Here is a 27,888-nt window from a genome sequence, read left to right on the forward strand (position 1 = left end):
GTCGTTGTACTGTTATATTTACTATTGGGAGACACTCCCACAAAGACACAGGAGAAATACAAGACAAAGTTTTATTACAAAATAAGGGGTGGGGGGTATTCAGTTTATAGTAAGGACATCATTCTGAATCTCATGACTTAGCTGTGTCTGTAGATCACTGAGCTTCCTCTTTAACCCAGAGAGAGCTGAAAGCACAATAGTCTCAGGCCGGAGAGATCCACAGGATTCCACATTATAATAGAACCTGGGGACAGGAGCAGAGAACACATTATCATCCTGGTTACATGACCAAGAACAATGCACACAGCACTACAAAACTCAACAGCTGGAGGAAGACGGGGGTGGGGTACGCTCACATATGTGCGCATGTTACACACACACAAGTCACCTCTCAGGCTTTCCATTGGGATCATATGGAGCTTGTGCCTCCTCTTCATCAATTTCAGAGTATTCACTTTTCGGCCTGGATGCAGAAAGGCAGCAATTATAAAACATGCAATATAGTGAGGTTATAAAACGATAACCTCCAGCTCAACAACACAAATTTCTCTTAGGGCACATTCAGCTATTACACATACTAACTACTGTTCCCATTGGAAGCATAAAATCAGGTCAATGTATAAGGACACAGTCTGACTTTAATATATGCCTGCAGTGCAAGACACTGTATTGCTAATATCCCTTAATAAACTGCCCCCTCCCATGACGTACCATTCCTCAGGTTTGGGGTAGACTGTGTGCCTTAGTGCATTGTCAGGGTCATATTCGAATGCTACTCCTGCTGTGGGGTTCCACTTAGCATGTTCTTTTCCAAATCCTTTCTTGGCATAAGCTCGAAGTCGCAGCTCTTGCCCCTTGCGTAGCTTCACTAGAAGAATATCTGTCAGAAGAAATGAACAATGCATAAAAGTGGTCATCTGAATCTGTCAGCTGAAATTCACACTTCAGACTGCTGCCAGTTTGAGAGCAAAAAAAAAACCATTGACTTTCTGCACCAAATAAAAGCATTATTTAATGTACATGAAGCACAGCCCAATATATGAAAGCCATCATGTGATTTATTGACCAACAGCTACCTAACAGTGTCAGCAGTTTGGAGTTGGAATGGCAGCTGACAGATTCACTTTCAAGTCAATGCATTACATCACAGCCTGCAGATGTAACAACCATTGTCCATTGCCATCTTCAACCTCCTTGTCCTCATTCCCTCTTTACCCTGTACCAGACTGGTAATTACAGCCATAGCTGTATAGGGCCTTATGACCATGTATCTGTGCATACCTTTGTTATAAATGACCCCTATGGAATGAAGATATCACATTTTAAACTGATATGCAAACTAACGGCAGGTAAGAAAACGCAAACCTGCTTCCCATAGGGAAGGGGACGCTGGGAATGTAAAATGGTCTGATTGGTGCACTGGGGGTGGAACACTAATGCCCTCAGTGCCCCAATCAGGGTTACCCCTGAATAAATATACAGGCGATGCTCATCACTAGATGAATACTTATGAGGATAGGCAGGTCGGTGCACTGTAGGTGGTAGTCTCTCCCCCAATGGACAAAACACCTAATTTACATATTGAACAAAGTCACGATTTACTGAAAACTAAACTAACCTCCTGTTATGTTTCCATAGGACAGAGGACGCTAAGGGCCCTATTACACGGGACGATTATTGTACGGAAGATTATTATATCGTTCAAATTTGAATAATTGTTCAGTGTAATTGCAGACAACGATTGAAAAATAGTTTGTGTGTCGTTGATTCAGATCAGACCCTAAAATCATTGTTAATAATTCGCTGTAATTCCACATTCATTCACTAATTGTTTAGCTTAATTACAAATCGTTCCTTCTTTTGCTGGAATCAGATGGAGTAAACGATCCTAGTAACGATCGTAACTAACGACTAGTGTTCTGTGTAATATGGCGATTTATTTCAGGTTAACAATAAACAATCTTGTTTGTGATCGTTTATCACTAATCGTTATAAATCGCTTTGTCTACTAGGAGAGAGTCTTCTAAACTGTTGTTGGTTTCCTTTTAAAAACAAAAAGACCTTTGCTGGGCTTTTGCAGCCAGGGGAATGCCCCGTGGATTTTTAAGGCCTATTTCAGACATGGAAAGATCTCCCTTTAAAATAATGGAAAGGTCAATTATCAAAAAATAAGGTATGCAAGGATTTAGAGTCAGAGGCCCTATACAGCCACTTCCTTAGTTTTTACACCAAAAACCTGTTGACTGGTCCTCTTTATTCCTGAGCACTGTCTGGGCTTTAATAGCAGCGTGTAACAGTCTCAGCATCTTTAGTACCAACTTATTTAAAGGGGAACCTGTCATCCTAAAAATTCTGTCCAATCTACCAGCATCATAATACAGAGCAGAAGCAGCTCAGCAGTCTGATATACAGCTGTGTGTAAAATGATTTAGGGTCCATTTATACAGCAAGATTATCTATCAAAGATTTGAAGCCAAAGCCAGGAATGGATTGAAAAGAGAAGAAATCTCATGCTTTCCTTTATGACCTGATCTCTGTTTATAGTCTGTTTTGGCTTTGGCTTCAAATCTTTGGCAGATAATCCTTCTGTGTAGTATGAGTTGCATGTTACTAATTAATCTCTGTACATTCTGGTCCCGGGCTTATGAGTCCATGGTCAGTCTGTATAACTGAATGAAAGCCTTTCCTGTAATGTCAGAGACCACTCACTGAACTCCTTCAAGGTGCAAAGAATTAATAATATTACTAGTTCTACTGATTGTTTTCCATGAAAAATAAATATGAATCTGCTTAGCTCCTCTTGCTCTGTTAGATAATGCATGTTCAACATGACAAGTTCAAGTGAAAAACAGATCCCCTGATATTTCCTGTTGCAAAGAATTATGCTAGGTAACTCACCATCCTGCTCCACATAGTCACTGGGATCACTGTCTCTGCTCCGAGATGTAACCTTAAAACAAAAGGTCATAGAAATGCTAAATATTAGAATGTTCTATAATGTTACAGTGATATGACATAGTGTATAAACTGAAGCAGGGATCAGCAGTGTGGGGACAATCATGGAGTATATAGCATCTCATGTTTTACAGTTTTAGCTATAAATTCTAAACCCTTATAAATGGGACAAGATTCCACTAAGAAGCACAAAGGGCACTGTGGTAGTGTTCTGACCCCGACTGTGGTTACAGTAGCTAAATTCTGACTGCCTGTAGTAGCTCTCAACACAAACCACAACCATGGTCCATCCTGCCTATTGGCATTACAGACAGGGAACAAAAAGCTATGGCAGTGATGAAGACTAGAAAAGTTAATGGAAACCTGTCAGCCCCCCCAATAACCTACCCCACCCCCGGACAGGGCCCGGCATACATACCGGCTCCTGCGATTTCCAGTCCCGCCACGGAGAAATGGGCGTCGGTTCATCTGCATGCTCAATATGCAGAAGAGCTGAGATGAGTCCTATGGCCATAGGAAATCACAGCTTTAGACTCAACTCAGCTCATCTGCATATTGAGTGTGCAGATGAACCGATGCTCATATCTCTGCAGCGGGACCAAGAAGTGCAGGAGCCAGTATGTATGGCGGGTCCTGTCCAGGGGTTGGGTGAGTTTCGGGGGCTGACCCGGCTGACAGGCTGGGAATCTATTACCACCATAGCACATACAGACCTTGGTGTATGGAGTGAAATCCACTGGGATTCAAAATACCTTAAAGGGGTATTCCAGATTATTTTGATATTAACTCTACTGATTTGTATTGTAATATAATTAATATGTCTCATTGGTTTCTATTACAAATTTTGGCTCTATCTATCAATTTTTACATTAGTCACGTGTTTCTGTGACGTCACCGAACCGGAAGTGTGGTGACTTCCCCGACCCAGCCGGCCTCTAGCTAGTTATGCACTTAGAAAGCTATCAGATCCTTACAAACGGCCTCCCTGAGCACGGAACGTCACATGACACCCCGTTCCCGGGCCGGCCTGTCAGTGTGAAGGAGGTCGCATCCACCTCCTGTGTAATAACAGAGGCTGTCAGCTGAGTTTTATCTGGCCATTGCCAGGCACTGTGTACGGAGCAGAAAAGAAATTTCTCCTGCACTCACACACAGAGCCTGTCAGCTGAGTGTGGCTGCTTGCAGAAGGTGCTGAGATCAGGGCCAGAGCGGCAGCATGGTTACACCAGGGGGTGAGTGATCTTTAGACAGAAATAATTACATAGGAAGGAGCAGGGCGGGGGGGGGGAGATCGGGATGGTTATACAGTAAGGAGGGGGCCGGGGGAGATATCGGGATGGTTATACAGTAAGGAGGGGGCCGGAAGAGAGATCGGGATGGTTATACAGTAAGGAGGGGGCCGGGGGAGAGATCGGGATGGTTATTCAGTAAGGAGGGGGCCGGGGGAGAGATCGGGATGGTTATACAGTAAGGAGGGGGCCGGAAGAGAGATCGGGATGGTTATACAGTAAGGAGGGGGCCGGGGGAGAGATCGGGATGGTTATTCAGTAAGGAGGGGGCCGGAAGAGAGATCGGGATGGTTATACAGTAAGGAGGGGGCCGGAAGAGAGATCGGGATGGTTATACAGTAAGGAGGGGGCCGGGGGAGATATCGGGATGGTTATACAGTAAGGAGGGGGCCGGAAGAGAGATCGGGATGGTTATACAGTAAGGAGGGGGCCGGGGGAGATATCGGGATGGTTATACAGTAAGGAGGGGGCCGGGGAGAGATCGGGATGGTTATACAATAAGGAGGGGGCCGGGGGAGAGATCGGGATGGTTATACAGTAAGGAGGGGGCCAGGGGAGAGATCGGGATGGTTATACAGTAAGGAGGGGGCCGGGGGAGAGATCGGGATGGTTACACTGGCAGGGGGTGGAGGGTCTTAGTGATTACACAGGAGGTGGATGCGACCTCCTTCACACTGACAGGCCGGCCCGGGAACAGGGTGTCATGTGACGTCCCATGCTCAGGGAGGCCGTTTGTAGGCTAAGTGCATAACTAGCTAGAGGCCGGCTGGGTCGGGGAAGTCATCACACTTCTGGGTCGGTGACATCACAGAAACACGTGACTAATGTAAAATTTGAGCGAAAGAGCCAAAATTTGTAATACAAACCAATGAGACATATTAATTATATTACAATACAAATTAGTAGAGTTAATATCAAAATAACCTGGAATACCCCTTTAATGATTTGGGTATCATAATCTGCTGTTTCATTCCAGAGTTACACTGTAAAATTCTAATATGCAAATATTAGTTTGCTTGGTGCACCAAGGGCAAACCTAAGCCCCCTAGTGCACCACTATTTCTACTGCCTGTGTTGGCCTCCTAATAAATACGCATGAAACACTGTATTGGTGACATTGGGCTGGGATGGGCAAACCCTGGGGTTGCTAAGTAGAGAACTGTTATGGCGCCCAGTGACTCTTACTGCGCATTTATAGGATCTTGCTGGGCCAGGACAATCAGCAGAAGAGCTCATATATATGAGGCGGGGGCTTGGGACCATCCTTGGTGCACCAAACTCATTTCTATTAGAATTTTACAGAATAACTAGGGATTGAAGTGTTAAAGGGTTAAAGAGGTATTTCACAAAAAATGTTTTTCTTTCAAATCAGCTGGTGCCAGAGATTAGTAATTTGCTTACATATTAAAACATCTCACGTCCAGTACTTATTAGCTGCTGTATGTCCTTCAGGAAGTGATGTCTTCTTTCCAGTCTGACACAGAGCTCTCTGCTGACAACTCTGTCCATGCTAGGAACTGTCCAGAGCAGTAGCAAATCCCCATAGAAAAACTCTCCTGGCCTCCAGACTAGAAAGAAAACCACTTCTTTGAGATTTTTAAAATCTCTGACACCAGTAATTTTGTTTTGCTGAACTACCCCTTTAAGAAACCTAAAGCACTGATGTATTCTAGATGCCATCACACAGCTCTGCATGTACCATACTGGACTCCTGTGTTGTCTGATGCAAGGACAGCAGGGCAGGAGTCACTTACATGCTGCAGCACAGAGAGGGCCAAGCAGCAGGACAAAAGACATTTCTGCTTCATCACTCCTGCACTGATAAGCTCCAACCTCTGCTCTCAGCTGACTGCAAGGAAAAATATGTGTGAAGCAATATAGTTGCTGCATCTGAGGCTGCCTGCAAGGAGAATGTTTTGTTTATTTAGCAAGATTTTCTTTTTTGGCCAAATCACCCAGCCCTACTTTGCATGCAGGTAGAAAAAGGGGTGTTCAGTGATCCCATATATACGAGAACCATAATCCCACTTACCGGAATCACTCTGTGGTTGTTGGAGATAAGGTCACGAGAGGTCACATGACGAGTCTGATCTTCATTGCATCGTACGTCAAGTGTGAACTCCACTGAACATTCTGCGCAGAATTCATCGCATGTACAGTCCTACTGGGGAAATTGCAGATGGTCACAGAGTGTAAAATATACAGATAACCCTGACAACTACTGACACTAATATTCAATATAAGGAAGAGAAGCGTGCCTATGATGGGTAGTCACCAGAGCTCTTACCCTAGAGTACTGCAGCTTGTCCACAATGTCATCACTGGTCAGAGGAACGAGCCCTGCAGATAAAAGAGTCACATGGGTCAAGCAGGCATAGGCACAGTAATCACTAGGTGCCCATCTCCCCTTCTGACTCACCTACTCTGTGTGCTATGAATTCATCATGGAGGACAGAGGAGTTGGCATCTATCTGCACCCAGTCAATAGCTGTAAGAAACATAAGAAAATGTCAGTGACAAAGCAAACCCCATAATTCTGCCCTCAGCGCCCACCTGCCAAGATGCTAAAACACCATATGCACTACACCAAGCCCAGCAAGGAAGGGTTCAAGTGACTTAACCCCTTGACTTCTGGGCCAGGCACAGTGTGCTCAGCAACAGCCAGTAGGGGAAAGTAGCGATCTATGCAGATTGTTACTTACAGTATGGCCCCGGGGGGTTAAGTGGGGATACACAGCATCCCCTCTTGACTCCCTGGGGGTCAGACAGTAAGCAGTGGAATTATACAGATGCTGCTTACTGTAGAGGAGCAGAGCACCTGTCAAAATGACTGGTGTTCTGTTCCTCTGCAGGCACAGAACACTTACTGTGTCTTTAGCTGTACTGCAGCCTCTGGTGACCATCACATGATCATTAGAGGCTGCAGTGCAGAAGATGCCAGACAGGATTGGGTAGCGTTATAGCATAACTGTCATTTCAGGGTCATTTTTATGAAAACAATAAATATCTATAGTAAAAGCGGTTTTAAGAAACTCTGTAAAAGGTTTTATATACAAAAAGAGTTTCCTTCAGTACTGAAAAAAGCTGTTTTCCTAGCTCCCCCCTCACTTCAGAAGAAGCAGGATTTCTGTGAGAAGGGAGGGGCTGAGAGAGCTTGGCGCAGTCCTGCACAGCACAACACCCTGCAATATTCTCTCAGCAAGTTCCTAGATAAGCACTGACCTTTCTGATCTCTAAATCTCTCTGAATGAGCACGAGCACTGTCTGCAGTGCCTTCAGATCAGCTGTGTAAAAGGCCTTTTTGATGAATTAAAGGGGTTATCCAGTGCTACAAAAACATGGCAACTTTTGCACCACTCTTGTCTCCAGATTGGGTTGGGTTTGAAACTCAGTTCCATTGAAGTAAATGGAGCTTAATTGCAAACCACATCTGAAGTGGAAACAAGAGTGGGGCAAAAGTGGGCATGTTTTTGTCGTGCTGGATAACCCCTTTAACCATCAGAGCATTCAAGGTGCCTGGATAGCTCAGTCTCGAAAGCATCAGACATTTTCCTGATGGGACATTATCCTGGCACGACTCATGTTGTATCCCAGTACATAGAAAGGATGGTGTATGAGAGTCAGAAAGTGTGTGGGCATTGTGCTGGACATCAAGACTAAGAAAGTACCAGGACAGAGCTGTATACACTGTGATAGCATTATAGATGACATGGAATCAGCCCCTGGAAGCTCAGATTGGAGTCTGGTGCTGAACCCCCATCGATGTTAATGGTGTCCTCTCAGGTCTCTACCATTCTAGACAACACTGACTGCAGCACCTACGCACAACGAGCAGCAGGTCACGTTATCCCCTACTCACCAATCGTGGGCACCTCTGCGATAAACACCCGGCGGATGGAATTGGCTATCCTGCGGGACAGAGAGGACAAGGGGTTAGATGACCGGTAATCTCCGCAGGGGCGGCGGGATGGAGGGGACTCGAGCTCTCCGTCACTTACGCCAGGTCTGTGTTTTCCACCACGAATTTAACGTTCTCGTCAGTGAGCTCCGTGATCCGCACGGTGGGCTGGTTGGCGTACGGCATCTTCCCAGCCGAAGAAGCGGAGGTACCAGAACCGGAAGTGTAAACCAGCGAGCCAATAGAAGAGCAGCGCGTCCCCGGAAGCACGTGTGCCTGGGCGGAGGTGACGAGCTGCACTCCAAAGCAGCATGGCGGAACTTGTACAGCGCCGGGTGGAGGATCACATCCCCGAGCTGCAGCAGCTGGAGAGAGTCGGCCTGCTGACCGCGAAGGAAGCCAGGTGAGAGTCCCGTACTCCCGCAGCACCCCTACCTCCTCTCACCCGGCTCAGCTTCCCGCAGCACAGTCACTGCCCATGTCTATCCATAGCACCATTACAGAAAGTGTGCCCCCCCCCCCCCCCCAGCTACAGTCCATTAGGGGGTGCAGTCACTGCCCATGTCTATCCATAGCACCAATACAGAAAGTGTACCCCCCCCCCAGCTACAGTCCATTAGGGGGTGCAGTGACGGTAGATGCTAGAATGTATCCTCTCCTTTGAGGTGTGATGTCACCAGGAGGGGCGGGGCCTCGACCGGAAGTAGGAAGTAGTGAGCTGCTGCACCATTCACTGTGCAGAAACAGAGTGAAGGAAGCTGCAATATCCATAGTAGCATGGAGGGGTATACAGGGGAGAGGACTGGTGTGTGTGTGGTCTGTATACAGGGGGAGAGGACTGGTGTGTGGTGTCTGTATACAGGGGGAGAGGACTGGTGTGTGTGGGGTCTGTATACAGGGGGAGAGGACTGGTGTGTGGGGTCTGTATACAGGGGAGAGGACTGGTGTGTGGAGTCTGTATACAGGGGGAGAGGACGGGTGTGTGTGGAGTCTGTATACAGGGGAGAGGACTGGTGTGTGTGGAGTCTGTATACAGGGAGAGGACTGGTGTGTGGGGTCTGTATACAGGGGGAGAGGACTGGTGTGTGGGGGGTCTATATACAGGGGGAGAGGACTGGTGTGTGTGGGGTCTGTATACAGGAGGAGAGGACTGGTGTGTGGGGGGTCTGTATACAGGGGGGGAGCACTGGTGTGGGGGGTCTGTATACAGGGGGAGAGGACTGGTGTGGGGGGTCTGTATACAGGGGGAGAGGACTGGTGTGTGGGGTCTGTATACAGGGGGAGAGGACTGGTGTGTGAGGTCTGTATACAGGGGGAGAGGACTGGTGTGTGGGGTCTGTATACAGGGGGAGAGGACTGGTGTGGGGGGTCTGTATACAGGGGGAGAGGACTGGTGTGGGGGGGGGGGTCTGTATACAGGGGGAGAGGACTGGTGGGGGGGGGGGGGTCTGTATACAGGGGGAGAGGACTAGTGTGTGGAGTCTGTATACAGGGGGAGAGGACAGGTGTGTGGGGTCTATATACAGTGGGAGAGGACTGGTGTGTGGGGTCTGTATATAGGGGAGAGTACAGGCGTGTGTGTGGGGTCTGTATACAGGGGGAGAGGACTTGTGTGTGGGGGGGTCTGTATACAGGGGGAGAGGACTGGTGTGGGGGGGGGGTCTGTATACAGGGGGAGAGGACTGGTATGTGGGGTTTGTATACAGGGGAGAGGACTGGTATGTGGGGTCTGTATACAGGGGGAGAGAACCCCTGTACACAGACACCCCACACTGGTCCCCTCTCCCCCTGTATACAGACCCCACACACTAGTCCTCTCCCCCTGTATACAGACCCCCCACACACACACCAGTCCTCTCCCCCTGTATACAGACTCACACCAGTCCTCTCCCCCGTATACAGACCCCACACACACGCCTGTACTCTCCCCTATATACAGACCCCACACACCAGTCCTCTCCCCCTGTATACAGACCCCCCACACACACACCAGTCCTCTCCCCTGTATACAGACCCCACATACACCAGTCCTCTCCCCCTGTATACAGACCCCACACACACCAGTCCTCTCCCCCTGTATACAGACCCCACACACCAGTCCTCTCCCCTGTATACAGACCCCCCCCCCACACCAGTCCTCTCACCCTGTATACACCCCCCCACACACCAGTCCTCTCCCCTGTATACAGACCCCCCCCACACCAGTCCTCTCCCCTGTATACAGACCCCCCCACACCAGTCCTCTCCCCTGTATACAGACCCCACACACACCAGTCCTCTCCCCTGTATAAAGACCCCACACACACCAGTCCTCTCCCCCTCTATACAGACCCCCCACACACACCAGTCCTCTCCTCCTGTATACAGACCCCACACACCAGTCCTCTCCCCTGTATACAGACCACACACACCAGTCCTCTCCCCCTGTATACAGACCCTACACACCAGTCCTCTTCCCTGTATACAGCCCGCCCCCCACTCCAGTCCTCTCCCCCTGTATACAGACCCTACACACCAGTCCTCTCCCCCTGTATACAGACCCTACACACCAGTCCTCTCCCCCTGTATACAGACCCCACACACACCAGTCCTCTCCCCTGTATACAGACCCCACACACACCAGTCCTCTTCCCTGTATAAAGACCCCACACACACCAGTCCTCTCCCCCTCTATAAAGACCCCACACACACCAGTCCTCTCCCCCTGTATACAGACCCCACACACACACCAGTCCTCTCCCCCTGTATACACCCCCCACACACACCAGTCCTCTCCCCCTGTATACAGACCCTACACACCAGTCCTCTCCCTGTATACAGACCCCACACACACCAGTCCTCTCCCCTGTATACAGACCCCACACACACCAGTCCTCTCCCCTTGTATACAGACCCCACACACCAGTCCTCTCCCCCTGTATACAGACCCCACACACCAGTCCTCTCCCCCTGTATACAGACCCCACACACCAGTCCTCTCCCCTGTATACAGACCCCACACACCAGTCCTCTCCCCTGTATACAGACCCCACACACCAGTCCTCTCCCCCTGTATACAGACCCCCACACACCAGTCCTCTCCCCCTGTATACAGACTACACACACCAGTCCTCTCCCCTGTATACAGACCACACACCAGTCCTCTCCCCCTGTATGCAGACCCCACACACCAGTCCTCTCCCCCTGTATGCAGACCCCACACACCAGTCCTCTCCCCCTGTATACAGAACACACACACACCAGTCCTCTCCCCCTGTATACAGACCACACACCAGTCCTCTCCCCCTGTATGCAGACCCCACACACCAGTCCTCTCCCCCTGTATGCAGACCCCACACACCAGTCCTCTCCCCCTGTATACAGAACACACACACACCAGTCCTCTCCCCCTGTATACAGACCCCACACACCAGTCCTCTCCCCCTGTATAAAGACCCCACACACCAGTCCTCTCCCCCTGTATACAGACCACACACACCAGTCCTCTCCCCCTGTATACAGCCCCCCCCCACACCAGTCCTGTCCCCCTGTATACAGACCCCACACACACCAGTCCTCTCCCCCTGTATACAGACCCCACACACACCAGTCCTCTCCCCCTGTATACAGACCCCACACACACCAGTCCTCTCCCCCTGTATAAAGACCCCACACACCAGTCCTCTCCCCCTGTATACAGACCACACACACCAGTCCTCTCCCCCTGTATACAGCCCCCCCCCCCCACACCAGTCCTGTCCCCCTGTATACAGACCCCACACACCGGTCCTCTCCCCCCTGTATACAGACCCCACACACCAGTCTTCTCCCCCTGTAGACAGACCACACACACCAGTCTTCTCCCCCTGTAGACAGACCACACACACCAGTCCTCTCCCCCTGTATACAGACCCCACACACACCAGTCCTCTCCCCTGTATACAGACCCCACACACCAGTCCTGTTCCTTGTACAGACAATGGTGTATTACACCAAAGGTTTCCTGGCCGTTACGTCTGATAATCATTTGGTGTAATAATCCATGTTATCAGCTGATTGTGGTCTTCAAACTGGTCGAGTAATCCAGATCACGATAGTGCTGCTGTCTACAATGGGCAGCTTGAACAATCTAAGGATTTTTTGGGCTGCCCCTCCCGCAGCTGCCCGCAGTTCCCCCAGTCACTGTCTGTGTGTGTAATAACACAGAAAATGTGCAGGGAACAAAGGGGAAGAAAGCACTGACCTAAAACATTGCCGCTCGTTTTCACCTCTTAATCATGCTGTGTAATATGACCCGCTCAGGGAGAAGCTCAGAAGAGAGGATACGCTCAGAGGAGAGGATACATACTAGACTGTATACCCTGCAGTTAGAAAAGAGAACATTCTAGACCAGAGATGTCAAACTCAGGCCCTCCAGCAGTTGCAGAACTACAATTCCCACCATGTCTGGACAAGTAAGGCATGATGGGAAATGTAGTCTGTAACAGCCGAGGGATGAAGTCTGACACCTGTGGTCTAGACCTTTCAAAACTGCACTTGCTAGAATGTATGCCCTCTCAGAGGAGAGGATACACATAGTGGAGATGCCCTCTCAGAGGAGAGGGTACACCTGGTGGAGATGCCCTCTCAGAGGAGAGGATACACTCCAGACATTTCAGTACTAAACATTCTAGAATGTATGCCCTCTCAGAGGAGAGGATACTCGATGGACTTTACATTACTAGGCTATGTTCACACATAAAACACAGCACTCAGTTTTGGTCGAAGAAAGAATGACCGAAATACTATGTGTGAACATAGCCCTAAACATGCTAGGATGCATACCCTGCAGTGAGAAACTCAGAGGAGAGGATACATTCTAGACACTTCAGTACTGAACATGCTAGAATGTATCCTCTCCTCTGAGTGTATCCTCTTTTCTGAGTTTCTCACTGCAGGGGATACATTTAGCATGTTCAGTACTGAAATGCCTAGAATGTATCCTCTCCTCTGAGTATATCCTCTCCTTTGAGTTTCTCACTGCAGGGGATACATTCTAGCATCTTCAGTACTGAAATGGCTAGAATGTATCCTCTTCTCTGAGTATATCCTCTCCTCTGAGTTTCTCACTGTAGGGGATACATTCTAGCATTTTCACTACTGAACATGCTAGAATGTATCCTCTCCTTTGAGGCTCTCACTGTAGGGGAAACATTCTAGCATGTTCAGTACTAAAATGGCTAGAATGTATCCTCTCCTCTGAGTATATCCTCTCCTTTGAGGCTCTCACTGTAGGGGATACATTCTAGCATCTTCAGTACTGAAATGGCTAGAATGTATCCTCTTCTCTGAGTGTCTCACTATAGGGGATTCATTATAGTGCCTAGAATGTATCCTCTCCTCTGAGAGGGTATATATTTTAGACATTTCAATACTAAACATGATAGAATGTATCCCCTGCAGAAACTCAAAGGAGAGGATATATTCAGAGGAGAGGATACATTCTAGCCATTTCAGTACTGAAGATGCTAGAATGTATCCCCTACAGTGAGACACTCAAAGGAGAGGATACACTCAGAGGAGAGGATACATTCTAGCCATTTCAGTACTGAAGATGCTAGAATGTATCCCCTACAGTGAGAGCCTCAAAGGAGAGGATACATTCTAGCATTTTCACTACTGAAGATGCTAGAATGTATCCTCTACAGTGAGAAACTCAAAGGAGAGGATACATTCTAGCATTTTCACTACTGAAGATGCTAGAATGTATCCCCTACAGTGAGAAACTCAAAGGAGAGGATACATTCTAGGCTCTACCGTGCAGTGACTGCCCATGTCTATCCATAGCACCATTACAGAAAGTGTGCACCCACCCCCCCAGCTACAGTACATTAGGGGGGTGCAGTCACTGCCCATGTCTATCCATAGCACCATTACAGAAAGTGTGCACCCCCCCAGCTACAGTCCATTAGGGGGTGCAGTCACTGCCCATGTCTATCCATAGCACCATTACAGAAAGTGTGCCCCCCCAGCTACAGTCCATTAGGGGGTGCAGTGACTGCCCATGTCTATCCATAGCACCAATACAGAAAGTGTACCCCCCCTCCCCCCCAGCTACAGTACATTAGGGGGGTGCAGTGACTGCCCATGTCTATCCATAGCACCAATGCAGAGAGTGTGCCCCCCCAGCTACAGTCCATTAGGGGGTGCAGTGACTGCCCATGTCTATCCATAGCACCAATACAGAAAGTGTGCCCCCCCAGCTACAGTCCATTAGGGGGTGCAGTGACTGCCCATGTCTATCCATAGCACCATTACAGAAAGTGTGCACCCACCCCCCCAGCTACAGTCCATTAGGGGGTGCAGTCACTGCCCATGTCTATCCATAGCACCAATACAGAAAGTGTACCCCCCCCCAGCTACAGTCCATTAGGGGGTGCAGTGACTGCCCATGTCTATCCATAGCACCATTACAGAAAGTGTGCCCCCCCCCCCAGCTACAGTCCATTAGGGGGTGCAGTGACTGCCCATGTCTATCCATAGCACCAATACAGAAAGTGTACCCCCCCAGCTACAGTCCATTAGGGGGTGCAGTCACTGCCCATGTCTATCCATAGCACCATTACAGAAAGTGTGCCCCCCCAGCTACAGTCCATTAGGGGGTGCAGTGACTGCCCATGTCTATCCATAGCACCAATACAGAAAGTGTGCCCCCCCAGCTACAGTACATTAGGGGGTGCAGTGACTGCCCATGTCTATCCATAGCACCAATACAGAAAGTGTACCCCCCCCTCCCCCCCAGCTACAGTCCATTAGGGGGTGCAGTGACTGCCCATGTCTATCCATAGCACCATTACAGAAAGTGTGCACCCCCCCCCCCCCCAGCTACAGTCCATTAGGGGGTGCAGTCACTGCCCATGTCTATCCATAGCACCATTACAGAAAGTGTGCACCCCCCCAGCTACAGTCCATTAGGGGGTGCAGTCACTGCCCATGTCTATCCATAGCACCAATACAGAAAGTGTACCCCCCCCCCTCAGCTACAGTCCATTAGGGGGGTGCAGTGACTGCCCATATCTATCCATAGCACCAATACAGAAAGTGTGCACCCAGCTACAGTACATTAGGGGGGTGCAGTGACTGCCCATGTCTATCCATAGCACCAATGCAGAGAGTGTGCCCCCCCAGCTACAGTACATTAGGGGGGTGCAGTGGCTGCCCATGTCTATCCGTAGCACCATTACAGAAAGTGTGCACCCCAGCTACAGTCCATTAGGGGGGTGCAGTCACTGCCTATGTCTATTCATAGCACCAATACAGAAAGTGTACCCCCCCCCAGCTACAGTCCATTAGGGGGGTGCAGTCACTGCTCATGTCTATCCATAGCACCATTACAGAAAGTGTGCACCCCATCTACAGTCCATTAGGGGGTGTAGTGACTGCCCATGTCTATCCATAGCACCATTACAGAAAGTGTGCACCCCCCCCCCCAGCTACAGTCCATTAGGGGGTGCAGCCACTGCCCATGTCTATCCATAGCACCATTACAGAAAGTGTGCACCCCCCCAGCTACAGTCCATTAGGGGGTGCAGTCACTGCCCATGTCTATCCATAGTGCCAGTACAGAAAGTGTGCCCCCCAGCTACGGTCCATTAGGGGGTGCAGTCACTGCCCATGTCTATCCATAGCACCATTGCAGAAAGTGTGCCCCCCAGCTTCAGTCCATTATAGGGGTGCAGTCACTGCCCAAGTCTATCCATAGCACCAGTATAGAAAGTGTGCCCCCTAGCTACAGTCCATTAGGGGTGTGCAGTCACTGCCCATGTCTATCCATAGCACCATTACAGAAAGTGTGCCCCCCAGCTACGGTCCATTAGGGGGTGCAGTCACTGCTCATGTCTATCCATAGCACCATTACAGAAAGTGTGCCCCCCAGCTACAGTCCATTAGGGGGTGCAGTCACTGCCCATGTCTATCCATAGCACCATTACAGAAAGTGTGCCCCCCATCTACAGTCCATTATAGGGGTGCAGTCACTGCCCATGTCTATCCATAGTGCCAGTACAGAAAGTGTGCCCCCCCCCCCCCAGCTACAGTCCATTAGGGGGGTGCAGTCACTGCCCATGTCTATCCATAGCACCATTACAGAAAGTGTGCCCCCCCCCCCAGCTACAGTCCATTAGGGGGGTGCAGTCACTGCCCATGTCTATCCATAGCACCATTACAGAAAGTGTGCCCCCCAGCTACAGTCCATTATAGGGGTGCAGTCACTGCCCATGTCTATCCATAGCACCATTACAGAAAGTGTGCCCCCCCAGCTACAGTCCATTATGGGGGTGCAGTGACTGCCCATGTCTATCCATAGTGCCAGTACAGTTAGTGTGCCCCCCCCCCCAGATTCAGTCAATTAGGGGGGTGCAGTTAATTGTGGTGTCCCCTCTCTTATATTATGGAGCTGCAGTCACTGCTCATGTCTGCAACATTACAGAAAGCACCTCCCCAGCTTCAGTCCATTATGGAGGTGCAGTGACTGCCCATGTCTGTCCTTCGAAGCTGTAAGTTTACTGTACTGTAAGGTTGTGGTCTCCATTATGGGGGTTTAGTGACTGCTCAAGTCTGTCCTTATTATTACAGAAAGTGTGGGGTCCCACCTTCTGTAGCCCCCATCTTCAGTCTATTATGGAGGCGCAGTGACTGCTCACATCTGCCCTTTGTTGTACAGGACGGTAATAAAGAAAGTTACGGCGCTGGAATATAAGCTGAAGCGGCGGACGGTGGACAAAGAAGACTTCATCAGCTACATTCAGGTGTGGTGTCAGCCCGGTCTAACACCTAGTCTGCCACATGTTTGAGGTGTACATTGTGAAGCCAGGAGAACGGTGCACTACCATATACTATAGCGTGTCTCTGCCAGTTCCACTGCTTTCAGGGGACTGACCATAGGAAGGTTGGGTTCCCACTATGTTAGGCAGCAGGGTCTGTATAATGTAAGTGCAGGCATTAAACCAATCATAAACCTGAACCCAAAGATGTCATTTGCCTCCATTTGAGACATATGCATCAGGATTTGCTGAATGTCATAGTGCTAAGCTGGGACCTTATACTGCACACTTTTTCTTAAAGCGTGATCCTGTGTGTGACCCAAGCCACTGGCATCCCTCATAAGTATATGTCGAGAATTCCCACTGATTTATACGTCTACTGGACACTGCTTAATAGTAGTCAATCACACTTGAGCCCGGCAAAAACACAGTATACTCTTTAAGATGACATTAATTATACATTACGATGACCTTTGTTCCATTTGCATCAGCATACTGTTCTTCCAGCTTGTCAGTGTATACCACAACATAGTGTCCTATCAAATGTGCCCCCTTACCTGCTCACCGCCCTTCACTTTCTTTCTTATAGTATGAGATTAACTTCCTGGAGCTGCTTAGGAAGAGGCGGCGGGTAAGTGATAACATGGTCAGTGGTTTTGCTGGGGTGGCACCAGCCGTAAATTGGCTCAAGGGGTGACTGTCTCATGTTTTATCCTCAGCGCATCGGATACTCATTTAAGAAGGAGGAGATTGAATATGTCATTGTACATAGAATTCATGACCTCTTCAGTCGTGCCATTAACAAATGGAAGGTCAGTGGTGATGAGTGGAGCATGCTGGGAGTTGTAGACCAGCCGGTGGGATCTTGACCTTATCTCTCCTGTCTTGTAGGAGGATCTCCAGCTGTGGATGTCTCATGTGGCTTTCTGTAAGAAGTGGGTGAGTGTCTCCCCCATCTTGGTGGTTGTGGCTTGTGGTCAGTTATGTTGTAGACAGTGAATGTGATGCTTTATTTTTTTAGAACTGTAAGATGCAGCTCAGCCGCACCTTTTCTTCGCTCCTGGCCGTGCACCCGGATAAACCAGGTAACACACTTTCTCCTGGTAATCGCTGCATGGCACTGCCTCTGGTTCCCTTACTGCCACTAATCTCTTCTGTATTCACTTTCAGCCTTGTGGATAATGGCAGCTAAATGGGAGTTTGAGGATAAATTGTCTACTGAAAGTTCAAGACATCTCTTCCTGCGTTCCTTGCGGTTCCACCCAGACTCGCCCAAGCTCTATCAGGAAGTCAGTATATGCCCTGGGCCTATCATTTCCATATACATATATGTACATAGTATTATAGCAGTTATATTCTACATGGTGTGCTGTATTGTAGTAGCTATATTTTGGAACATAGGACAATATTTTTGTAGACGTACTCCTACCCCTGTAATATAGTATACCATCTGACTGCTGCTTTTTTCCCTTAGTATTTCCGAATGGAGCTGATGAATGTTGAGAAGCAGAGAAAAGAGAAAGAAGATTTAGAACGGGCGAAGATGAACATTGTAAGCTCCTCTTTTCATACATATGTTATGTACACTATGGGCACAGACATTAAACATTAACCACTGGCAGTTTATTACACAAAGTCCCATGTAAAGACCAATTTCTGATCTTTAGGGTATATTCACACGGGCGGGCTCGCTGCGAGCCCGGCAGGTCCTGTCAGTTCCCATAAACTACATACTTGCTGCGGTCTAAACGACCGCAGCGAGTATGTAATTATACCGCCCTTAACCCCTTCTACTCCCGCCGGCTCCCCCGCTGTAAGCAGCATACATTACATGTCCTCGCTGCACGCGTCCGTCGTCCTGCTCTCCCGTCCGGCCAATTAGTGTGTTGCCCAGCCGTAGCCACTGATTGGCCGGGCGGGAGAGCAGGACGCCGGACCCGTGCAGCGAGGACAGGTAATGTATGCTGCTTACAGCGGGGGAGCCGGCGGGAGTAGAAGGGGTTAAGGGCGGTATAATTACATACTCGCTGCGGTCGTTTAGACCGCAGCAAGTATGTAGTTTATGGGAACTGACAGGACCTGCCGGGCTCGCAGCGAGAATCTCGCTGCGAGCCCGCCCGTGTGAATATACCCTTATAGAGAACACAGTTATCACAGCCCAGACATCACTGCAGACCTTTATAAGAGCTCAGTCTCTCTCCTCACAGGGTGAAGATTCCTTCTCAGATGAGATTCTTAATGGAGGACTGGTCCGCGTGGTCTATAAAGCTGCTGTGCAGAAGATAAAAGGTGAGCCCCGGGCTGTGTATGTACTAGTACATCTCATTCAATACAATTCAAGAAGTGAAACCCCTATATTATACAGAATCATTACAAACGATTATGGCTTACAGCAAGGGAAAACCCCAAATTCATTATCTCAGAAAATTAGAATAATTAACCCAAAACACCTGCAAAGGCTTCCTAAGCGTTTCAAAAAGTCCCTTAGGGTGCGTTTACACAAAGTTTATCTGACAGATTATCTTCCAAAGATTTGAAGCCAAAGCCAGGAATGACTTTGAACAGAAGAGAAATCTCAGGCTTTCCTTCATGACCTGTTCTCTTTTTATAGTCTGTTCCTGGCTTTGGCTTCAAATCTTTAGCAGATAATCTGTCAGATAATCTTTCTGTGTAAATGGACCCTTTATCTGGTTCAGTGGATGACACAATCATAGGGAAGACTGCTGACTTGACAGATGTCCAGAAGGCAGTCACTGACACACTCCACAAGGAGGGTAAGCCACAAAAGTTCATTGCTAAAGAAGCTGGCTATTCCCGCAGTGCTGGATCAAAGCATATTAATGGAAAGTTGAGAGGGAAGGAAAAACTGTGGTTAAAAAAATGTGTACAAGCAACCGGGAGAACTGCAGCCTTGATAGGATTGCTAAGAAAAGGCCATTCCAAAAATTAGGGGAGAGTGGACTGCTGGTGGAGTCAGTGCTTCAAGAGCCACCACACACAGAAGTATCCAGGACATGGGCTAGAAGTGCCGCATTCCATGTGTCAAGCCACTCATGACCAATAGACAACGCCAGAAGCATCCTACCTGGGCCAAGGAGAAAAAGAACTGGACTGATGCTTAGTGGTCAAAGGTGTTTTGCATTTTATTTGGAAATCAAGGTCCAAGAGTCTGGAGAAAGATTGAAGAGGCACAATCCTAGCTGCTTGAGGTCTAGTGTGACGTTTCTGCAATCGGTGATGGTTTGGGGAGCCTGCTGGGGTAGGTCCTCTGGGTTTTATCAAGACCAAAGTCGGCATAGCAGTACACCAGGAAATAATAGGGCACCTCATGCTTCCTTCTGCTAACAAGCTTTTTAGAGATGGAATTTTAATTTTCCAGCAGGATTTAGCACCTGTCCACAGTGCCAACAGTACCAATACCTGGTTTACTAACCACAGTATAACTGTGCTTGATTGGCCAACTCATCTGACCTTAACCTTTAGAGAATCTATGGGATATTGTCAAGAGGAAGATGAGACAACAGACTGCCTCAGGCCATGCAGACAATATGAAGGCTGCTATCAAAGCAACCTGGGCTTCCATAACACCTCTGCAGTGCCACCGGCTACACTGACGCTGTCATACATGCAGAAGGAGCCCTGACCAAGTATTGAGTGCATTTACTGTATACACTTTTCATTTGGACATTTCAGTGTTAATTTTTAACAACTGGTCTCATAATTTAATTTTCTGAAAGAACTGGGGGTTTTCTTGGCTGTAAGCCATAATCATCAACATTACGGCTTTTTTTTACATTATGGCAGATTCTCAAATTTTTTTTTTTTTTGCCAAATCTATCCCTGCTGTTCCCTGCGGTTCCCCACCCCTGTAGGCAAAGAGAGGAGAACTGCCAGTGTCTGTATACTGTGGCTGTGCATCGTCTGTATATATATAGCACCAGGACTGTCAGTGTACATTGAGGAGACGGCCACAGTATAGAAAGACACTGTCTCTGTATATATTGTGTCAGTGCAGTGTCTGTATATACTGTGTCAGTGCACGGCTGATTGTGGCGGCAGAGCAACCTCCTCCAGGACAGTCCCCCGGGCTCGGACGGACTTAATGCTGGGATCTTGGTATTGTGTGTCACCTACTGGCAGCTGGAGGCCGCCAGTAACTGCACCTCTCAGACCCTGAACTCTGCTGCTCCACCTGTAGGGGGATTGCATAGGTTTTTTTGTTTTGTTTTTTTTTTTTTACAATCAAAATTACAATTTTTAATAATCGATTTTCAAATTAAGGGTGAATAAATCAAATTATTTTGATTAATCGCCCAGCCCTAATTAACATAAACGCTAGAAAAGGTTTCCTCTGGGGGAGTGGAGGGTGGGAATGCTGCATGTAACTCTTTTTCTGGTCCTTATTGCAGGGGCTGAGTTCCATCTCTCACTTCTCTCTATTGCTAAGAAATTTAATTTCACGGAAGATCTGCAGAATGAGATTTTGGCTGAGTAAGTTTCTGCTTTCTCTCCAGACTGGGATGCCATGCCAGGCACTAGGAATTAGTCAGCAGATGCTTTTCCCTGGTGATTGTGTGGCTTCAGGATTTTATTGTCTTGTAGAAAGCACAAATGGTTCATTTACTTTTATTATTTTTGGTTAGCAGAAGTCAGGAGGGGTAAAGCTTTAACCCCTTCCCGTCAGTAATACGTATATATACGTTCCTACTGCACATACCCCGTGTATATATACAAGTTGTTGACTGAGGGGCTTACTGATGTGTGCGGGACCGCAGCAGTGAGATCAGTATGTCCGGGCCGGTGGTAATGAGAGTCTCATTAACCCTTTAATACTGCGATCTATTGCGATTTAAAGTACTCTGTGACCGAACAAGCTTCTGTCACTGACTGATGGTCCTGATCGCATGTACCGACGGGCGGGGGTAAGCCTCTTAACTTTGTCCAGTCTGTTCTGTGATCTCTACATAGTCTGCTCTCAGGCAGGCTCTATGCATAGAGTCTGCTCTCAGGCAGGCTCTATGCATAGATCGTCGATAACACTGATCTATGCTTTGCTATGGCATAGCATAGATCAGTACATGCAATCTAATGATTGCATGTTTTACAGTGAAACAAAGTATAAACTATAAACACCCCTCCCAATAAAAGTTTAAAATAGCCCCCTTGACCATTATAAAAAAAAATATTACATATCTGCACCAGGATTGCTGATTTTTATTAAATTATATATCAGAAAAAAATTTATAAAGCGATCAAAACTTTTCTGTTACACCAATATGATATTAATAAAAACTAGAGATCATGGCCCAAAAAAATTACACCCCAACCAGCCCTGTAGGTGGAAAAATAAAGGTGCTATGGCTATTAGGTGAGGAGGAATGGCTATTAGGTGAGGAGGAACATTGCATTAATTTGACCCGGGCATCAAAGGGCTTAAAGGGGTTAATAAGGGGATTAAAATATATAGGAAATATTTCCTATAGAAGACAGTGACTTTGGCCTTCAGTCATTACTGGTCTGAGCTGGATGGGATATGGCTGAACTGCTGGAGCATAGACACAGTACAGGAGATGTATTTTCAGGGTTGTGCAACTGAGTAACACATTACCTGTTCTAGATAGTGGCATTGATTGTCCCTTTAATCATCCCTCAGTGGGAAGTCTGTACTTTTGGGAATCTGATATTCTGCATAGGTGGGCAGTGCTGGTATTACCTCCCTTAACAGTTCATCCCTAATCCTGCTTGGCCTAAATTGCCTAGGCCACTAGAGTTTTTGCCAAACAGGACGCCAATTGATCAGTGGGAAGATGAGTCAATTCCTGGCAGTTTAACTCTTTACATGCCTGTCATATAAAGAATCCCACTGGGGGAGGGAGTTCCCCATCAGTATAGACAGCTACTACAGCTGGGTAAGGTGGGCAGCTGGGCAATTAAAACTACACATGCTCTGTCAGTAGACTCCCAGGGCTGCCATGGCTATAATGTGTATTAGGCTGTATCATAAAAATACTAAAAAAATATATATAAAAAGTACATTCAAAAAATCAAACAAACATAGATACACAATATATGCACCCAAAAATAGTTATTATAAATATAGTTGTTATAAATACTACAACTTGCTCTGCAAAGTAGAAGGCATTTTACAGCCACTAAAGAAAATCTTAAAAGTTATTTTCTGGGAGGGTTTATCCAACAAATTTGATGCAAGTGGTTAATGATATACCTGGTTCAGCTTGCAGACCCTCTATGCAGAGGACCCCCTTACCTGGGACTTTTTGGCTCGCCAGGAGTTGTCAGCTAAAACATTACCATCACCAGAGTATACATCCAAACAGACAAAAGTGCAGGACCTGATGCGGAAGGAGGAGCAGTGCAGCCATGTGTATGAGAAGGCGCTCGGGTCGTTGCAAACAGGTGATGACTTTTGTAGTGGTTGTGAAACTTTTTCTAGCCAGAGCCATGTGTAACACTTCTGCTAACTTTGCAACATTCACATTTTCCAGAGTCCATGTGGGAGCTCTATGTAGCCTTCTGTCTTGAGAGATATAAACGGCAAACTAACAGCATGGAGCTAAGGCAGCAGGTATGTCACCACTTATCACAGCGAGAAAACATAAAGATCCCAAACAACCTCAAATGGAGGATTTGTGTCAGTTTTGGCATGAAAGGGGATTTTAACTGGCGTTAACTATTTTTTAACATATTGCTGTTGATGCATATAAAAAAAAAAGCCAACATCCTATTCTTACCTTTTCCAACTCCCCTGGTGTCCTCCACTGACTGGAGAGACAAACTTGTCACTGGAATGACAACCCACTCAGCCAATCACTGTGGCGGAAAACATCAGCTGACATTGCAAGAGGCTAGCAACATGCTCCCGCCACTCCTACTGATATGCTGCTCTTTTTCTTACGTTATTGACAGCTTGTCTTCTAGGTTACTGACCACTGCTGGTCTGGCTGGTGTGTGTGTGTGTATAACTATAATGTAGATGTTTAAGGCACACACCTCTGTTCTGTTACAGGGGCTTTTTATTTTATTTTTTTTACAAACAACAGTTTCTGACGGTGAACATTAACCCCATAACGACAAAGGGCGTATAGGTACGCCCTATTGCCGGTAAGGGCATTCAGAGCGGGGCCGCGCGGCGACCCCGCTCTGAACCGCGGCGGTCCCGGGTGCCGCGTGTAGCCCGGGACCGTAGGTATTAGCGGGCACGGCATCTATGCTGCAGCGATCTCAATGAGAGATCAAAGTGTATATACTAGAAGTCCCCCAGGGGGGCTTCTAGTATATGTGTAAAAAAAATAAGAAAAGTGTTGTTGTGAATAAAAAGCCCCCTCCCCTAATAAAAGTCTGAATCACCCCCCTTTTCCCAGGTTATAAATAAAAGTAAATAAATAAATAAATAAACAAACATGTTTGCTATCGCCGCGTGCGTAATCGCCCGAACTATTAATCACATTCCTGATCTCGTACGGTAAACTGTGTAAGCGCAAAAAAATCCCAAAGTGCAAAATTGCGCATTTTTGGTCGCATCAAATCTAGAAAAATTGTAATAAAAAGCGATCAAAAAGTCGTATAAGCGCAATCAAGGTACCGATAGAAAGAACACATCATGTCGCAAAGAATGACACCTGACACAGCCCCATAGACCAAAGGATAAAAGCGCTATAAGCCTGGGAATGGAGCGGTTTTAAGTGACGTATATTTGTTGACAATGGTTTGAATTTTTTACAGGCCATCCGATACAATATAAGTTATACATGTTACATATCGTTTTAATCGTAACGACTTGAGGAACGTGCATAACAAGTCAGTTTTACCCCAGGGCGAATGGCGTAAAAACACATTTCCCCCAAATAAACAAAATGCGTTTTTTTTTTCAATTTCACCACACTTTGAATTTTTTTCTGGTTTCGCAGTGTACTTTATGCAAAAATTCAGCCTGTCATTGCAAAGTACAATTAGTGACGCAAAAAATAAGGGCTCATGTGGGTTTCTAGGTGGAAAAATGCAACTGCTATGGCCTTTTATGCACAAGGAGGAAAAAACGAAAACGCAAAAATCGAAATTGTCTCTGTCCTTAAGGGGTTAATGTCAGTTTTTGTACTAATGTCTCATCTATGTTTTAGAGGCAGGACAGGCTGCTGTCTACACTTCAGAAGGCTCATGATGCTGACCGGTTATCAGACGCAAGATACCATGACTGGGTGAGCAAATATGCTGTGCTAGATGGGGAGAATTGGGATCAGTGGTACTGTGATTTTTGAGGGATGATTGTCATCTTGTGCGCTTACAGATCTCTCTCCTCATGGAGCTGGGGCAGGGGGATGTGGCAATGCAAGTATTGGTAAAAGCTACTGACAGGTTCCCTGGGTCTGTGGACATGTGGAAAAGAAGACTGGAGACTCTGGTAACTCTAAAGGCAGAAAACCTGGAGCAAGTGTTTGAGAAGGCACTGGCACAAGTAAAGATGCAGGTACCAAATTTAGATAGAATGATGGTGAATGAAGTAATGTTTGCTACTCCTAAGAATATAAATCTTCAAACATGCTGTGTAAATCATGCAGTTATTGCAGCTTTTGGGCTCTGCTTGTTTGCAGGACAGTTTGCCATTGTGGATATTGATGGTAGATTGGAGTGAGAAGGAGAGGGATGCAGAAGCCACAAAGTCTCTATACCAGGTGAGTTTGCCCTATCTAGCTGCACAGCCAGCTACCTTGTACAGGGCAAAATCCCTAATGATCTGGGATCCTCTACAGAAACTCGTCCTCAACCCAACTGCCACCAGAACCATGAAGGTAAAGTATCTGGACTGGATCTACAGGACACAGGGATACAAGAGAGCCAAGAAAGTGTTTACAAGGTGAGTAGGGTGCAGTTTCTCTAGACGCCCCAAATTTTCCTGAGTTGTCCAGTCATATGTGACCCCTGTTCCTGTCTTCTAGTTTAAATGAAAATCGTCCTTTTTCTCTGGAATTTTTTGAGAAAATGATTGACATAGAGAAGAATCAGGTGAGTTTGAACATAGGACTGTGGTAGAAGTGTGGATAAAACAAGTCAATTTTTGTCTTTTGAAACACTGTGTTTCTTTGTCACACACAGGAAAAGAGCAGGATGGTGAATTTAAGAGAGTATTATGAGCGTGCGCTGCGGGAGTTTGGGGCCACACAACCAGGTTAGTGTTCACAACCCCTCACCCCTACATCTGAAATGCTGACTCTTTAATCTAGGGCTTTTCAGCTGGAGGACTTGCAATATACAACCTTTCCAAAAAAGAGAAACCAAATATCACATTTCAGCAGCAACTGTGTCCAGCTTCATTAGCATGTACTCCCTATTTCCACCGCACGCCTTTTGTCAGCTGCAACAGCATCCAGTCTCTTCCAGTGGCATTCTCTTAAAGTGTATCTGTCGGCGGTGGATTCCTCTGCGGCTGGAAGTTTCAGGTATCCATGGGTACGAATATGCCCTCCCCCATTGGATCACTATAGGGGTTGCACACATTACGTTTTCTGCGTGTTCATAGCCATGGCTAACCCAGACTTCTGGCTGCTGAGAGGAATTCACTGATGATTGGGTCATGACTACAGGTACACTTTTTTAGTGCACCTTTCCTACTGACAGTAACTTTTCCCATTCACATCCTTCCTAGAATTGCAGGAGCATACCTGATGGGAGGGAGAGTATGTTTTGGCTCCTCTCTTACATTATTTGTAGTGTCTGGATTTTGGGTAAACTACTGTGTGCAGGACCCATGGCAGTGCTGTCACAGGTTGTTCACTTTTTCTAGCAACTATTAAAGGACAAGTGCCATGAAAAACTTTTTCCCAGTAATTGAAGCACATTACAAAGTTATATAACTCTGTAATATGCTTCAATCACCTATCTGCCCCCCTTCCCTGCCTTTTCCCCCCTCCACCCCCCAGCAGGAAGTGTCCTGACTCACACAGACTTGGCTCCTTCTCCTGTTACACTAACCTCCCCCTCCCCTGCCTTGTCAGGTGACAGGCTTGCTCAGCTCCCATTGGCTGAACAACTGCAAGCCATCACTTGTCACATCTCACTTGTTTATCTTCCCTCAGACTGACTCTGGCACTTAGGCAGCTCCCCCCTCCCCTCATACCCTCTCTTCTGCTGCCGTGGACTCAGTGAAGGAGTCATGTCACTAGAGAAGATAAGCTGAGCAAGCAGAGTCACCTGACAAGGAGGGGAGGGGGAGGCTGCTGTAACAGGACCTAGAGCAGCCCTCCTGCTGATGACTCATCCTCACAAGAAGGAGCTGCCTGGTGACTACAGTAATCAGGTCTGTGAGTTTCTTACACTTCCTGGTGGGGGGTGGAGGGGGGAAAAGACAGGGAAGGGAGGCAGATAGGTGAATGAAGCATATTACAGAGTTATATAACTTTGTAATGTGCTTCAATTACTGGGAAAAAGTTTTTCATGGCACTTGTCCTTTAAGGCATTATGTGCATTTTCTTGTTTGTGCCAATGGTGGGCAATGACAGGGACACACAGCTCATCAGCAGATGAGAAGCAATGTTTTGGACCATCAGCTCCTTCTGCCTTCAGTGCAGTATAGCACCCTGATAGCCTAAGCCTGTAAGGCCCGCAAGTTTGAGTCTGTCTGTAACATAGATAAAAATCGATTTTGTTTTTCATCTTCAGATATCTGGTTGTCATATATCAAAGAAGAGCTGAACCATGTGGAGGGGAAACCAGAGAACTGTGGTGCTATTCACTGGAGAGCCATGAAGATGCTGCAGGGAGCAGACGTGGAGGAGTTTGTGAATAAATACACCCTGTTACAGACTGGACACTTATAAAGCTATAATGAATGTCCTCAGTGCTTCTCTACAACAGGTTACAAAGCTGCAGTCATTAAATTGTTTCAGTTCTTGCTGCACAGCTGATAGTCACACTTCTCTGTGAGTTTGTACAAAAGGCTTTTGCTCCACAG

At 47.3% G+C, this 27,888-nt stretch overlaps 2 protein-coding genes across 3 annotated transcripts; one reads left to right on the forward strand and one right to left on the reverse strand.

Annotated features, from left to right (window-relative positions):
* Positions 1-57: 57 nt before the first annotated feature.
* Positions 58-8,383, reverse strand: POLR2C (RNA polymerase II subunit C). The gene is made up of 9 exons (XM_069966451.1): positions 8,243-8,383; positions 8,104-8,153; positions 6,664-6,732; positions 6,532-6,584; positions 6,277-6,405; positions 2,899-2,950; positions 712-880; positions 389-463; positions 58-244 (listed from the first exon to the last, which is right to left on the reverse strand). The coding sequence occupies exons 1-9, from the start codon at positions 8,326-8,328 to the stop codon at positions 100-102; spliced, it is 828 nt and encodes a 275-aa protein (XP_069822552.1). The 5' UTR covers positions 8,329-8,383; the 3' UTR covers positions 58-99.
* On the forward strand, positions 8,152-27,754 carry LOC138788511 (U3 small nucleolar RNA-associated protein 6 homolog). 2 transcript variants are annotated; one of them, XM_069966446.1, is made up of 19 exons: positions 8,152-8,545; positions 16,823-16,907; positions 17,512-17,553; positions 17,642-17,734; positions 17,814-17,861; positions 17,944-18,007; positions 18,093-18,211; positions 18,397-18,474; positions 19,130-19,211; positions 21,332-21,413; positions 23,158-23,339; positions 23,429-23,508; positions 25,061-25,138; positions 25,228-25,407; positions 25,532-25,650; positions 25,720-25,794; positions 25,877-25,943; positions 26,034-26,106; positions 27,597-27,754. In XM_069966446.1, the coding sequence occupies exons 1-19, from the start codon at positions 8,454-8,456 to the stop codon at positions 27,752-27,754; spliced, it is 1,797 nt and encodes a 598-aa protein (XP_069822547.1). In that variant the 5' UTR covers positions 8,152-8,453. The 2 variants fall into 2 exon arrangements, with proteins under 2 accessions (XP_069822547.1, XP_069822546.1); XM_069966445.1 differs by having other exon boundaries at positions 8,157-8,545; positions 25,532-25,612; positions 25,691-25,794.
* The last annotated feature ends 134 nt before the right edge of the window (positions 27,755-27,888 follow it).

This window comes from Dendropsophus ebraccatus, chromosome 4 (assembly GCF_027789765.1).
Source record: "Dendropsophus ebraccatus isolate aDenEbr1 chromosome 4, aDenEbr1.pat, whole genome shotgun sequence".
In the NCBI taxonomy this organism is placed as follows: Eukaryota; Metazoa; Chordata; class Amphibia; order Anura; family Hylidae; genus Dendropsophus; species Dendropsophus ebraccatus.

Bases quoted from the DNA above. Each gene is read 5' to 3' on its own strand.
- POLR2C (XM_069966451.1), bottom strand. From the start codon at position 8,328: ATGCCGTACGCCAACCAGCCCACCGTGCGGATCACGGAGCTCACTGAC. The intron at 8,154-8,242 runs GTAAGTGACGGA...TCTGTCCCGCAG, and splicing joins GTGGAAAACACAGACCTGGC to GATAGCCAATTCCATCCGCC. The intron at 2,951-6,276 runs GTAAGTGGGATT...TTTTGTTTTAAG, and splicing joins ACAACCACAGAGTGATTCCG to GTTACATCTCGGAGCAGAGA.
- LOC138788511 (XM_069966446.1), top strand. From the start codon at position 8,454: ATGGCGGAACTTGTACAGCGCCGGGTGGAGGATCACATCCCCGAGCTG. The intron at 8,546-16,822 runs GTGAGAGTCCCG...TTTGTTGTACAG, and splicing joins CTGACCGCGAAGGAAGCCAG to GACGGTAATAAAGAAAGTTA. The intron at 25,408-25,531 runs GTACCAAATTTA...GCTTGTTTGCAG, and splicing joins TGGCACAAGTAAAGATGCAG to GACAGTTTGCCATTGTGGAT.